The following is a 15913-nucleotide window of genomic DNA, read 5'->3' on the forward strand; positions in this document are numbered from 1 at the left end:
TATGGAACAGCAGTACCCCCATCTCAGTTAATGGAAGCCCCTTCCTACCAGCTGTTCACGATGAACACTCTGTAGTCATGCTTGACTTCTTTCTCTTATAAATCCCACATCTCAATTATCATCAACAAATGCTGTCAGCTCTATCTTTGCCATATACCCTGAATTTTACCACTTTTCACTCCTTCCACCACTGTTACCCCAACCACTGTCACATCTCACTCAGATTATTTGCAAAGGCTTTCTACCCGGACTCCGTATATACCCACGCTCACCCATAGTCTACTCCCTAAACAGTAAGCAAAGTGGTTCTTTGAAGTTTAATTCCTATCCCATACTCCCCTGTTCAAAGCTCCACCAGGTTTCCCATCTCATTTAGAGTAAACTCCAGTCCCTGTGAGGTCCGGCATGACCTAGCTCCTGGTCCACCCTCTCCTCCTCCTCGTCCTCGCTACTCTAGCCTCATGTGACCCCTATGGTTTTCCTCAACCACATCTTGGAGGCCTTTTGCCCTTGCCCTTGCTCCTATTTGTTCCCTCAAATCTTTTGCCCTCAAAACTCCCTTATTAGAGAGACTTCCCAAACCACCCTGAATAAAACAGCCACCCACCACTCTGGTCATTCTCTGCCCCTCAACTCAGCTCGATTGTCCCTCACAGCATCTCACCACCTGACACACAATTTTGTGCTTAACATGTTTATTGTTGGTCTTCCTCCCTGGACTGTCCAATAGTAACATGCCTCTAGGAAGGCAATAATTCCATTCCTCTTTTTACTGCTCTATCCCCATGTCTGGACTAGTGCCTGTATTTAGTCAGCACTCAATAAATATTTTTAAATTAATTAAAATCTAATTTTAACAACAAAACGCAAACTGTTTACAATAGAGAAAGGCTGCTGAGAAGCAAGTTAGTTAGTTTGCACCATAGAAAATGAACAAAAAAAATCCCAGGTGACTCCTAAATAGATTCAGTTATCCCTTGGTATCTGTGGGAGACTGGTTCCAGGATTCCCACCCCCCAAAAAATAAAATCTGCAGATGCTCAAGTCCCTTATATAAAACGGCAGAGTATTTGTATATAACTTAGGCACAACCTCCCATATATCTTAAATCATCTCTAGTTCACTTACAATACGTAGTACCATATAAATGCTATGTAAATATTGTAAATACAATGTAAATGCTATGTGAATAGTTGCTGCCATGCAAATTTAAGTTTTGTTTTTTGGAACTTTTCTGGAATGTTTTTTTCCAAATATTTTCAATCCACGGTTGGTTGAATTTGTGGATATAGAACCCATGGATATGGAGGGCCGACTCTAGATATAGAGACGTATACACACGTATCCTATTGCTTCCTGAACGTCCCTCTTGGGATTTTTCTGTGGATAACCTTAACTTACCTTATTTCAATAAATTATAATGCTGTAGCAGTCATATTGAGAAATAAGCAGCTACAAGGGTATATGCTGAGGTAATGAATGCATTATATGTAAATGTCAGCCAATGCAAGTAGTTTTTAAGACTTACAGCCTATTCCCCAGTTTCTCTTAGGTTCCTCAAACTGGAATCCCATCAGCATGATCCTGTCTATTAATCTCACTCCTCACACATATGGTCTCTCCCAGGAAACTGACTTCTTACCTCCTCCTATTCCTTTATTGCTGGCCCATGAGAGTCCAAGCATCTGTCTCAAGCAAGAACACCCAGTGATTCCTAGATCACCATGAAAACTGAAGCAGAGGAAAATAATAGCTCACTCTGATTTAAATATAAATGCCTGGGTCATTTTCAAGGATGCTTCAATTATGCGATTTACAAACACAAATTAAGCAAGCCAGGTAAAACTCTCTCTCAAAGTCAAAACAGACTAGACAAAAATAGAAGAATGTTCTCTCCTCACAGAAATCAGAAGAAACTTGAACACAAGCTTAACTCTTGGGTATAAAGTATATAAATCAAAATATTCAAATAAAACACGAAGAGAGGCTGTTTTGACTAAGAACATTAACTAGAAATTTTAAGATCACAACCAAAAGTCTAAGAGGCAATGGCCAATAAATGTGTCTACTGAGATGGTCCTTGATAACTATGACATAGAGCCAGAATCCTATTGTAAAAACCTACTCCAAGACCACACTCCCCTCCCCACCATGACGCCCTTCCATTCCAGACAAAGAAAACCTATATAAATCTAATGTTAGCACTAATCAGCCTTAACTAAGAGGTCTGCAGTGCCAGAGATTTGCAAACACCTTTTTGTGGAAGTGTTCCCCAGATTTTAGGAATGTACCCATCAAAAAGCACCTTCAAAAGGTAAAGAAATAGCTTTGAATCAAATAGCAGGATTACCTTCATTTTTCCAGTAGCTTTACAGCCAGCGGGTTGTGAGGAAGGCATGCTTTTCCCATAAAAAATCTGGGACATTTCATGAAAGGCTTCAGAAAAGAATCCCAAATCTATGAGGACTTCTATCTTTAAAGGAAAGAAAAAAAGGAGAGATTTTAAATTACAACACTTGTTTTACTTTCAAAATAAAAATTTTAGAAAAAAATCATCAACTTTCTGAGATCTGAACTTTCCACCTACTGTTGGTAACGCCTTATAAGTTAATGTGCAGCAAACATAGTGGAGGAGATGCATGTATCTATGTGTAAGCAAGTTCACATGTGCAGGGGACCAAGAAGCTAGTAAATTACAGCAGGCAAACTGTTCAAAATAATGGATATTCATCAGATGCAGCTTCCTTTATATGAGACACAAACACATAAAAATAGGATAGACACAGAAGAGTTTTAAAAAATTGAATTTATCCTTTTGTTTCCATGGTAAAGTATGGTTTAAAAGAAAGACAAAATAAAACCACTCAATTTCTGTAACACTCTGAGAAATGTCAAACAAACCAGGAAATGAACTCCACAACGTATCAACATAAATAAAACTGTTCATTTTCTTATCCATAATTAATGGACCCTGTCAATTTTAAAGACATGTACTTAACATTAGTCAACTGGTAATTATATATTGTGCATGGCTTATTTTGAATATAATCCAGCAAGACTTTCAGTCAGGAAATTACAGAAGGAAAAGTTCTTGATCAAATGCATTTATCCATTCAACATGTTTACTGAGCATTTCTTCTGTACTGAGCCCTTTTGGAAGCTACATCCAATGGGAGGTATGTTTAGCTAAATTTAAATGATGCATGAAGATATACACAGTATGAGGAGGGATAAAAGGTACTGACAAAATGCTGTTTCTTAAGTTGTGGTCAGGGGGGACTTCTCTGGGGAGAAGACCTTCAAGAGAAGATTTGAGAATGACGTGAGGGAGAAGACATGACAATCTTCTGAGGGGACCTTGAGTAGAGAGGTCACGTGGTGGTGGAAGCAATCTTGGGGTCTCGGTGTGCTGGAGGAACAGCCTGTGTGGCGGGAGCTCAGGGAGAGAGGAGAAGAGGGTTGGGAGGTAGGTGCGAATGGTGGCCTGTAGACCAGAGTGGAGACACAGCTATGTTGTTCTCTGTGTGATAAGAAGTTATTGGAGAGGGTGCGGGTATAGCCCAGTGGTAGAGCACATGCTTAGCATGCATGAGGTCCTGGGTTCAATATGAGTAACTCCACTAAAAATAAATAAGCCTAATTACCTCCCCTCCCTGCCAAAATAAAATAATAAAGGAATAAAGAAATAAAAGAAGTTATTGGAGAGTTGTGAACAGGTCAGTGCCCATACCTGACTTGTGTTTTGAAACCATCTAGTGACTTTATAGAGAACAGAGGACGAATTGTGAAAGCCAGGAGTGAAACACAAAATTGGATGAAGATTATATAAACACAGAAAAAGAAAATCCAACTTATCCTCAACAGGTATACTCATTTTATGCTCCTTTTTCCTTTAATTATTATCTTAGGACTCTCAAGAGTATCAATTTTAAAGAAATAAAAAGAAGGTAAATTAGAAGGAAACAGGATGTGACAATAACAAAAACAGAACATTAAAAGTCAGGAAAAATTTTTTAATGGAGAAGAGAAAACAGCTTGTCTACTGAGTTACATGCTTTGATTTCTGCCTAAGACACCTTGGGCTCTAACTTCCCAGTGCCACATAATTAACAAAGTAGTCATTAGGGAGTCATCTGAGCTCTTTATCCCTTGGAGGAAACACTTCCCCATAGCTGTGTGAGATCAGTCTCCTCTAGTCTTAACTGTAAGACTGCTGTACGTAGACTACCTGTAACTGTTAAGGCTACCTCTGGTTCAGTTTATCATCTCAATCTGACTATATGAAAAAGCTATGGAGATAATAATGGACGTGTATGTTCAGAAATGACTAACACTGTGAACACAAACAAGCCAGATGGAAAAAAGAAACACCCATAAATCAACCCTTCACATACAAATACAGAACCATCGGTTCCCTTCCTGGGAATGCTGGGTTTGTTGAGATTAATAAATCTTTTGGGATGTTGGCAGTTCTAAAGTGAAGGCAGACCAGGTGATCATGAAGGGGTCTTAGTGTTTTCCCTGAAAGACACTAGTGCACAGCAGAAACTTAACAGTATGATCTACTGCGGTTTGATTTGTCAGAAGGCATCGTTTGCTACTTTCTGACTATGATTTTTCTCTCTTCCCACCCACTGACCCCAGCTTGTTCAGAAAGGTCAGGCGAACTCTGCTCACCAGGGCTGTTATTCCTTCCCTTGTATGATGCATCAATTGCCCCTTTTCATTGCTTCTGCCAACACCCTACTTGGGTTTCCAGTCCTACCATGCCAATAAGATTCCACTCCCACCTCACTCTGTTCCTGACATTGTTACCAGATACATCTCATCATGTCCTTCTCCTGATCAAAATTCTGCCATTAATCCCCCTCCCAACCCAAGACTACAGAAGATGGTCCATTGTTCTTTACTAGCTTTTAAGTTACTCTAGTACAAAAACAGTTGTCAAGTGCTAAAAATCCAATTAAAAAATGGTCATTTACTCAAAAACTCTGTCCCAGATTCTTCCAGTGCCTCTCTGGATCTCCTTTTGACATGTGACTAATGGTCACTGCAACCCTTCCATGTTTCTTGCCTCTTAACATCACCAGAATAAAAACTGTTACCCAGTTCTGACTCCACAGATTCCTCATTTCTCTTGCCACGGAGCCTTCACATGTCTCAGCCCTGGAACTCAAAACCTGGCCCCTGGAATCCTCCACATCACAGGCCTCTGGTATCCTCATGTCGTCTTCTCCAGACTCCCTACTCAAACCTCCACTCCAGGCTAACAGAACTGCCTCTGCCTCCTCGACCAGTCAGCACTTTGTCACCTCTGTGTCCTTCACGCTACTGTCTGCCACGAGTGTTCCCTGCTTCCTCTCTCCTGCTCAGTTGGTCCTACTCTTTTCCAGCCTAAATCTTATCTACCTGATGAAACCCTGGGACTCAAAGCCATTCTCCCTCTTCCAAGCTCCTGGAGGCAGTGCTCATCACACTCATTTGGAACCAGTCAAGTGGGAGGTGCAACATTACTGTCTTTGTCTATGTCCCGTCTCTCTTCCCTATTTTCTCTTCTGTATAAGCAAGGACCCCAGGTTACATGTCTTAATTAGAGTTACTAACGTGGTACCTTTATATAGGAGGTACTCAATAAATGATGTTTCATAGGTAAAGCAATAAATTTTTACCAACTATCTTCTAGGTGAGTTCCCACTAAACAATAGGGAGAGTGCGGTTAGTTGGTGCTTGATAAATGGCTGCAGATTTCAAATCCAATTCAATAATTAATTACTAAATATCAGGTATATGAATTTATTACGAGTAAGACAGTATAAGGAACTAAAAGATGAATAAGATACAGGCCCTAGCCTCAAGAATTTTGCAATCTCGAATAGAACACTGTTTTAAAAACAGAGAGAGAGAAATTGTATGCAGCTTTTTAAAAAGTGTTTTTGGAATTCAAAACCAGGAGAACTCTTAAGAGATCAGTAATTCAGAAAGGGTGATCCAGAAATGTTCATGGTAGGTAACTATTTATTCCCAGGTTAAGATGTATTATCTTAATAGCATCAGAATTCCTCTTAGGGAAGGTTATCATCTTTATTTAGAAATAGAGTGAGATGGACTATTTGGGTCTGAAAACATAGGCCCAAGAGCAGGGTCTGGATGGAGACAGGAGTTCAAAGAGAAGTCTAACTTTCCCTCATTAGAAAATGGGAAAGATCTGGGGAAGAAGGGTATTTTCAAAAAAGGAGAAGAAGGCTGAGCCAGTGGGGTGTCGGAGCCCACTCACTTCAACTGCAGGAGCTAACTGTGCATATCTTGTCCCAGTTTCACACTCAGTAACAGCCCGTTGTAGCCAAAGTCGGCTGTAGTGGGAGTATTTACACCATAGAAATTGCAAATGCTATGAATCAGGGTTTTCTTTTTAGAGTGAGTTAGGAAACACTTAACCAGCATACAGCTGATGAAGCCACGCACTAGGAGGCAAAAGAGTGAGAAAATGGCCAAGAAATATTCTAAACTCAGAGATGCCAAACATTCTATTATAAGTTGCTGGTTTGGACTCAACTAAAATTTCCTTGTGTTCCCATTTTTAGTAAAGTCCACTATAGAAATAAAGACCTTAGGTGAATGTAATGAGTGTGTTTATGTGTTTTCGTGTGTGTAAATTATGGAATATGGTTGAATTCCATATTATAGATGAGGAGGTGCAAAACAGGGTGCAAACTTGCTGGATGTTCCCTGTAGAAAACAAATTTAACCAAACTGGGAGCCTGTGACCCCAGATAACTAGGAAAAGGGGCAAAGAAAATGAGGTGTCATTTGAGGCTGTCACTCCACATGGGATCCAAGCCAAATGCACCTGAGTCTTGAAGGCAGAGAGCCTCCTGACTTCTACATTACAGAGTTCATTGTAATTTAGTGTCTGTGTGTTTTATCACTTCAGTTGCCTGTGCCATGAAAAACTCTTGTATACTAGGATATACATAAAGATCCTTAGCATAAAGAATTCACAGAAACTTCAGAAAACTGACTCAATAGTCTCTACCAGGAAACCAGTGTTTAGAAATGGTGATTTCTAGGCTGAATGGTGTCAGGTGACCCTTGTTACCGGGTATAGCTGTTCCTCACTTAACTGTGGCCCAAGCATAAAACGATCTAAATCTCCCTATCTGGCTCTTTCATATACTTTATTATAATGTTGTGCAAGTTTTTTTTTTCAATATGAGCACAATACCATATATTACTATCAGCTTATTATTATGAGTATTAGAACTAAATTAATTCATAACAATACCTTTAATAGTTCAAGAATATTAAATGTCTTAAAAGATTGTAACATACCTTGAGGATTCTTGCTTCTAAATTTCTGACTTGGTCTTGGCAAATTCCAGAGACAAAATATTGGTATAGTGCAAGAAGAGGCAGAATCTACCAACAGAAAAATACCTTGTTTTAAAACATATTTTATCAGAAACAGACTCATAGACATAGAATACAAACTTGTGGTTGCCAGGGGGGAGGGGAGTGGGAATGGACAGACTGAAAGCTCGAAATTTGTAGATACTGACAGGCATATGTAGAATAGATAAACAAGATTATACTGTATAGCACAGAGAAATATATACAAGATCTTGTGATAGCTCACAGTGAAAAAGAATGCAACAATGAATATATATATGTTCATGTATAACTGAAAAATTGTGCTCTACATTGGAAATTGACACAACATTGTAAACTGAGTATAACTCAATAAAAAAAAGTTATAAAAAATAAAAATAAAATGTATTTTATCAAGTTAATAACCTAATAATACAATTTAGCCAAATATTGATGTAAGAGATGTTATGCAAAATTGTGATTGATTTTTCCATGTCAGGAGACTGTACTGTTTGGTATAAGTGAAATGATCTGCCCAGCATATGCTTCATAATTTTGTCAGAACTTTATAGTGGTATCACTAACTTACAGTTCCAAAGAGATGTCACTTTGGATGACATCTTAAGCATGGAAAAATAAAAATCCAATTAGTTATCTTCCTTGAAAAAAAATTAATTCAACATATATGTATGAATTACTGAGGCCTATGGAAACATTTGAGCAAATGAGCTATCAAATAAATGCAAAATGTAAAGCAAAGGAACTCAAATCTATGGCCCCTGATAGCTCCGACTTACTCGTCTCAGTGTCAGCTGCTATTTGTCTTCAGTAGGAATTTTTCTATCAAGAAAAAAGTATTTATAATATGCTTGTTGTGTGTGAGGCTCTGCTGAATGAGAGCAAAATCTAAGCCCCTGCCTTGACAAAGTATACATACTACTGCTTAAAACCCAAGCTTACTCTTCACATAATATTTCTTAGAGTTAACCCCAAAGTTCAACTCTTCTTGAAGTCCCAAGGATATATGTGAAAGCTTACAGACTGTCAATCTTTGAATTGACCTAACCACTCTCCAGCCAAAGGCAAGTGTTGAGGGGTCAGTTTTGCCTATACTTCTGAGCAGCTCCTGACCTCAACTCAAAACTGAAGCTCAGTTCCTGCAATTGGGTCCTGTCCACCAACGGGACATGGAGCAAAAAAGGGGACTGAGATTCCCATTATTCAGCAAACTATTTCTCATGACCCCACAGCAATGTGTCCCCTTGCAAATTTTATATGTGACGGCAATCTCCTTAGCCACTGGGCTGCTTCTGGAGGGCAGTGTAATACAAAACGGAAACTGTTTACATCTTGTAAGTTCAGCTAAGAAACCTCTAATTGTCAGTCAACTTGTAGCTGCTGAATGCAACAGCTTTTCAAAAGAATTAGACCTGGTCTTAAATGATTTCAAATTTCATACATTTTTCTACAATGATACACTACAAACATAATACAATACCTTCTTCTACAATTAAAGCAGCACAAAACAATAAGAGTTGGCTATTACTTTTGAGACTGTTTCTTTTCTTTAGTGAGAAATAAAAACATACCATTTTATTGCTGCCAATTGCTCAATTATTCAGAAAAAATGTTCTCAATTTCTTAAGCTTTAGAGAAAAAAGTCTCATTTCTTTTCCAGTGCAGTGATATGTATTATATATGAATATGACTAGGCAGCTAAAGGTTACCCAGGGGATAGAACTACTTTCTAAATCCAGGAATGAATCCCCTTAACAATGAGAAGAGCATCATTTTGTTATTTTTTTTCTAATATACAATTTCTTGCTAAATCTGCCAAGTGTTAAAAGCATTAATCAACCTCTTCACTTTAACACATGGCATTATAATTGAACATCTAATATCAGGGGACAATAAATCTTTTCAACATAAGGAGAGAGTGAATTTAGAACAAGAAAACAGAAAACAATATATGAGAAAAAAAGAAAGGAGGTAGGACGAAAAAAGCATAGAGGAAAGGGAAAAAAGCAGAAAAAGAGAAAGAACAGGTATTAAGAAGCAAACATGGGGCTGGGGGGGTGAGATAAAAAAGTACAGGAAATAGCAAAATGGAAGAAAATAGGAAAAAATAAGATAAAGGAGGAAAATATAAAATGACCAATAGAACATACTAATTTAAAATGCACTCAACTTCAAATTTATGACACATACTGTGATTTATTCCCCTAAAGGAAAAGAGAGTTGTATCTGAGTTTTTTAATTTACTAGGATATTAAGAGATGCCTATCTTTAATTTCAGTTAGAACCTGCTGTTCACTTAAGTGTCCCCTTAACACAGAAAAATCAAGAGACACAAAGATAAATTTACCTCAGTAAAGAAATACTCCCGCAGTTTTTTTTAATTTTAAACATATTTATTTATTATTGTATTACTGTATTATTTTATTTGGCAGGAGGGGAGAGGTAATTAGGTTTATTTATTTTTAGAGGAGGTACTGGGGATTGAACCCAGGACCTCGTGCATGCTAAGCATTCACTCTACCACTTGAACTATACCCTCCCCCTGCTCCCACAGTTTTGATATTGATATGACCTGCATGAATTAATGCAGGGAAGCTATATGTGCACTAAATTGCTCTGTCTGACACCAGTGAAACATTCTAGTTAATTTCACCAAATGTCCTCAGGAAAAAAAGGTAAAAATAACAGAGTGAAAAAGAGAACAAAATCAAATATACATGGCTATTGTATCCAAAATGCAATGCAAACAGTGATGTCAAAGAAAGCATATTAACATATTTTATTCTGAAGGACAAATCAAAACCCTGAATATAGAGTTTAAAAGTTAAGTAAAAACTGACCAAAAGAGCTTAGTAAAATTTGAAAAGTATAAGGTAAGTTGGGTAAGATACCACAGTGAATTAAGATTTGCTGATTTTATAAATCACTTACTATTAGATTTTGCTTAGCAAAGTGCAGTTCACGTATAATATAATACAAGCTTGCAACTACAGAGCAGATATCAGCCCGGTATCTGTCTGAGAAGAGCTCGATGCCAGGGAGAAGCTGAGTGATTTCATACTGAGCATAGCAACGTTCAGCTTTGGGGTGTGGAAGTGTGGTTCTCAGCAAACCCTGAAGATGAAAAAAGTGGAAATAAAGAGCTAGAAACTGCATCTGCAACAATGAGACAGAAAAATAAGTACATGTATTACTTCACAAAGTGCTTAGCATATGCCTAGCACACTGTGCCTGTTAATAAGTGATACTTATTAATATTCTCATCACTATAGGTACCAAATGCTATTATCACTCAAGACAGGCCTTTCAAATTCCATGGTAGTTGGATACTTATTATTTTCAGAAAAATTATCATTATATTAAGTTATCATTTACTAAGGGTCAATTTTGTGTTGGACACTCTTGGTAAATTGTTTGAAAATAGTATCTCATTTAGTTCTCATTCAACCTATCACTGGAAGGAAGGATTATTATCTCACAAGTGATACAACTGAGGCTTAAACAATTAACTTATATGAGGTTACACAGCTAATGGTGGCGAAAAGAAGATTCAAAATCATTTCTATTTAACTCAAAAATCTATGTTCATTCCACTATACCAACCTCTAAGCAGAGGAGAGAAAAAATTATTTCAGAAGTCTAAATCAAGCAGAGGTAATTCCAAATTTTTAACTGAATTAAGTTAAAAGGTGATTTGCTTAATTTGATCAATATTTCTTAGATAATTTGTATGACCAAGGTTGTGTTAGATGTTGAGAAGCAAGACGAAAATACAAATGCAAACTGTACACTTAGGAGTGCTTCTTATGTTATCTTAAGTAATTAACAGTTCTTGATAACAAGTGCATCATAAATTTATTTTAAGGCATATATCAGGAAAGAATTTCAATCAGATTTCTCACTAAACTTAAAAGATTCCTACTCTAAAGTACCATGTGATTGTTTAATTTTTAACTTTACAGATCTGTTTTAAAATCATGAAAAGAATGAACAGGTTTTGACAATAAATTCTACCAGCTAGTTTTGATTTTAGGTGTAGTGTTACTAAGAAATGATGTGACACTTAAGCAAAAAAGTAAATATTTTTCAGAATTACTTATTTTCTAAAACATAAAGAGCATTATCTTCAAGAACAAGGAATACTGGAAGAAAGTAAAGAGACAGAATAAAACAAAATGAATCAGATTCCGATTATCATTCCCTTTGCATCCTTGACTCTTCCACTTCCTCCCTTTGAAGCCCAGGCAAGAGGTGTATGGAACAAAGGAAAACTGCCATCTGTCCACTCAGAGCAGCCTTTCCCAAAGATATTATCCATCCAGATTTCATGAGCTATCAGACTTCTCTGATACACAGAACAAGGGTGTCCCATCCTTCAAAGTAAACAGAACCTTTCGGAGATTGCAGAGGCCCCTGGCTACTTCCTGAACCTCAGAATGTCTTGTACTTCAGATAAAAGCTCCTTTCTTCTTCAGTGAAGTCAAACTCAAATCCTAAGAATGGCAACACTCTACTTCTGTAGTCTTTAACTTATTTCTTGCTCTCATCATATGATATACTTGACATCACACAACTGAGCAAAACTTTATTTAAGAGATGAGGCAACATAAGGCAACCCTTTAGGGTCAGTTAGACTGGCTTCACCGCGCATCAGCAACATGACGTTAGGAAGGACAGAAGTCTCAGTTTCCTCATCTGTAAAATTCCTCCTTCTGCAGCAGAGACCAGAAAAGGGACCCTGTGGAATATTAAGGGTGAAAATGCCACAGGGGTTCAACCATCGAAGGCGAGATGGGCTTAAGATACTTAATCAAGGTTCATGCTACTTTCCTACCTGTGAGTTTTATGAATATGACAGAATACTGTACTTTTTTCTTTTTTACTGACTGAATGGCCATGCTACTGTGGAAAGATATATGTAAAGTGTTACCTGAAAGAGTAACGCAGACAAAAGGCAACAGTTGAATCTCTTTTCAACGTCCAATGTCTTAATAAACCTAAGTAAGTATAAGAAAAGTAAACTGATTCATAGATAACATTCCAAAAATATTTTTATATAAATACATCTCTAATATTCATAGATTTTCCAAAATTAAAAGTTATCGTGATTCTGAAAGTGCTACATACTCATAAGAGCTAGACCAGAGAGAAACAGAAAAAGTAAAACGAAAAATCACCTATAGTCCTACCACCTAAACATGATTACTGGTAACACTGTGGACAATTTCCTTCTAGCTTTTCTTCTATATATAATTATATACATGCACTGTCACATTAAGACTAAAATTATACAATACGTATTATTTTACAAACAAATTTTCCATTCTTGGATATAATGAATTACACCATTATTTTATAGAGCTTTAAATTTTTATCACATGCATGTATCACAATATACAAATACTCATCCCCATTTTGGTTTTCTCCAACACTAAGATAATAAACATTGTTATGTCTACTTGAGTGTTTTTTCTACCAGTTCCACTGGATAAATCCCTAGTAGTAAAACTCTGGGGAAAAAGAGGTGCACAATTTTAAAGCTTTTGATGAGTACTATTACATCATTTCCTCCCAAAGATTGCAACCATGTGTTTTCTCACCAGCAGTATATTATGGATCTATTGACAATATTAAGGCTTTCCACCTGAGGTTAAGATAATGTCTCTGTTTACTACTATCTCATTTTATGTCCCTGAGAAGAGTTTTGAGTTTTCTTTACATGGGTCTTGAAACTCACATTTGTAACTAGAAACCATGTTACGTTCTTCTAAGCTTTATTTGATAAAACCAGTGGGCTTCACTATATTAATAACAACATCAATCTGAGTTCAGCTTCTCTATGCGGTGCTCTGGCCTTCTGAGCAGTGGGGAGAAGGGCTTCCTCTCAGGGAGGCTCCCACGACAGCCAAAGCCCCCTGAGTATCATGTATCCTGTGGAAGTCAGACTTCAGCTGGGTAACTAGGAACTGGCTTTCTGTTGATTAAAAATCACTTGGTAAAAACTTCAGAGGCTAAGAAGCTGAGGTGTCCTCTGGCAGGAAAGCTTTAGCTGTTCTTTTCAAGCTGTGAACCTTCCCCAGTTTTTCTACTCTCTGCTGCCAAGTTCCACTTGGTCATAAAGTCAGATTTGAATGAGGATTGTGTGTGTTGTGTGTAAGAAAGAACTCCTTTCCAGGAGTGCAAAAAAACCAAATTTTGTAACAGAGTTTTTAAAAATACCTTTAATGTTTAATACTTTATAAGTGGTAATTCCTTACTTCCCCTGCCCAAATGCTAATTTTCTGAAAACAGGTGATTATTAACTAGGGAAAGTTATTACTTATAAAAAATTTTCTCTACAGGTCAAAATACTATGCAGGCTGTTGCCTACCACACCCTATAGGTAAGCTAAGAATGTGCCTAGAGAAGTGAAGGAAACCGGGACCTCTGCTCTCGTCAGAATTTCAGAATTTCTTACGTTAATCAAGCAGTTAAGATACTGCAAGCGCTAACTAGTATAAGACGCTGTGACAGACTTTCACATGTCACGTGCGCTAGGCTGAAAATGGTCCCCTCAAAACATAGCAGCCTAACCCCTCAAACCTATGAAGATGTTATCTTATACAGTTTTTTTTAAAAAAAAAAAAACCTTGCAGATGTGATTAAATTAAGGGCCTTGCGATGGGGAGAGTATTCTGGATTATCGAGGTGAGCTCGATGTAATCACACTGGTCCTTGTGAGAGAAAGGCAGAGGAGGAGATGTGAGGATGGAAGCAGAGAGGAGAAGGAGACAGGAAGAAGACAGGCTGTTGGTCCTGAAGACAGATGATGGGGCCATGAGCTGAAGAGTGCAGGAAGCCCCTGGAAGCTGGGAAAGGCAAGGACGGAGACTCCACTAGAGCCTCGAGAGGGAGCCCGCCAACACTTCCGGCCTCCATCAACTGTAAGATAACATACTGGCCACTAAATCGTGGTACTTTGTTACACCAGCAATAGGAAACTCATACAGTATGTGTTATGGGCTAAATTACCTGCCCAATGCACCCCTGAAATTCACATGTTGGAAGTTCTAACCCCTGGAAATCCATAATGTGCCTGGACTTTGGAGGCAGGGCCTTTAAAGAGGTCATTAGGGTAAAATGAGGTCATGAGGGTGGGCCCTAACCCAGAAGGACTGCTCTCCTTAGGAGAAGAGAAGACTAGGACCAGACACACACAGGAGGAAGACCACATGAGGACGCAGTGAGGAGACCACCACCTACACGCAGGGAGGGAGACCTCAGAAGAAACCAGCCCTGCCAGCTCGGGCTTCAAGCCTCCAGAATTGAGAGACAATAACTTTCTCACAAATTGGTACTTCCTTCTGGCAGCTCTAGGTGTCTCAAGTGTGTCATGTAATTCTTGTGACCACAGATTCAGATGAGAACACTGAGGCTCAGAGAGGATGACTGACTTGCCGAGGGCCCCAGACTTTTGGGGAGGCTCCTAAATTGGGCTCAAGTCGGCCTGCCTCCACACTCTTGATTCTTGTTCACACACCAACTGCTCACTCCCACATTCACTCACTTGACAGGTAGCTGTGGAATGCTATCTCCATGCTAGGCACTCAGGATACACTGGTGAACAGAGCAAAGACCTATGCCTGTGTGGAGCTCACATTCCAGGGGGGAGATGTTATAGGAGGAGGAGGAGTGGGCCGTAAGCAACAAACACCATGAAGAAGAAAACTGTATAACCCTGCATGGTACGGACACTGCTCCCAGGAACCCAGTGTGTAACGCTGGTGGTCCACATGGCCCAGGGGGGCCGCCCACAAGGGGAAGCCCACCCAGTGCACAGATCACCCCGTCGTCACACTCACTGTGCTATCTTTGCTGATATCACCGCTCCTTGCAAACACCCCCAAATGCCAACTTTCGACAGAAATTCCTCACTGTAGTCTTTGGAACCTGAAGGTGAACAGCTGTTGGTAGCACTGGTGGGGGAGGTGCCAAACTCCTTCCATGTGTGAAGCACGTCTTGTTTCCTAAATATGTCATCAAGAGCTTGACTCCAACATTTAAAAGCAGCCCTAAAACATAAACAGAGCATCAAGCAGGATGTTTTCTGAGATCTGTATTATTCAATCCAACTTCCAAAGGGGGAAAGTAAATGCTCTGAAGAAACATTTTGATTAAAATGTTAGAGAATGAATCTATGCCATGTATTACTCATAACCATTTCTCTCAGGTAGCATTTGATGAATAAAACGCAGCAATGGAATATTTACCAAGGAACTAAAATTTATTAAAGATAGTTTTTTTCACAATTAAAATTTTCTTTCAAACAAAAAAAGTTCTCCTTGTTCAACTGACTCCTAAAAAATCTACCTTTTCTTTTCTGCGAAGATGAGAAGATTTCCAAGTTCATGCAATGCCTGAACGTTAAGGCTTCTTTGATTGCTGGTCTGGAGAACATCTGTATTTTTAATCAAGTGAAAGAACAAATGTCAGTCCCTGGAAACTGTTTCCTTTATATTTGCAAGAATATTTTAAATGGCATTACACCTTA

The 15913-nt window shown here is 38.5% G+C and overlaps 1 protein-coding gene across 2 annotated transcripts in view; it reads right to left on the reverse strand.

Annotated features, from left to right (window-relative positions):
- The window catches only part of CFAP54 (cilia and flagella associated protein 54), a 272419-nt gene that overhangs the window by 120710 nt on the left and 135796 nt on the right, over positions 1 to 15913 (reverse strand). For both annotated transcript variants that reach the window (XM_045522505.2, XM_074375255.1), the window contains exons 42-47: positions 15733 to 15820; positions 15225 to 15434; positions 12314 to 12380; positions 10315 to 10497; positions 7330 to 7416; positions 2351 to 2473 (exon numbers count right to left, since the gene is read on the reverse strand). In XM_045522505.2, coding sequence (XP_045378461.2) covers positions 2351 to 2473; positions 7330 to 7416; positions 10315 to 10497; positions 12314 to 12380; positions 15225 to 15434; positions 15733 to 15820 — 758 coding nt within the window. The remainder of the gene's footprint in view (positions 1 to 2350; positions 2474 to 7329; positions 7417 to 10314; positions 10498 to 12313; positions 12381 to 15224; positions 15435 to 15732; positions 15821 to 15913) is intronic.

Source organism: Camelus bactrianus, chromosome 12 (assembly GCF_048773025.1).
Source record: "Camelus bactrianus isolate YW-2024 breed Bactrian camel chromosome 12, ASM4877302v1, whole genome shotgun sequence".
Lineage (NCBI taxonomy): Eukaryota > Metazoa > Chordata > Mammalia > Artiodactyla > Camelidae > Camelus > Camelus bactrianus.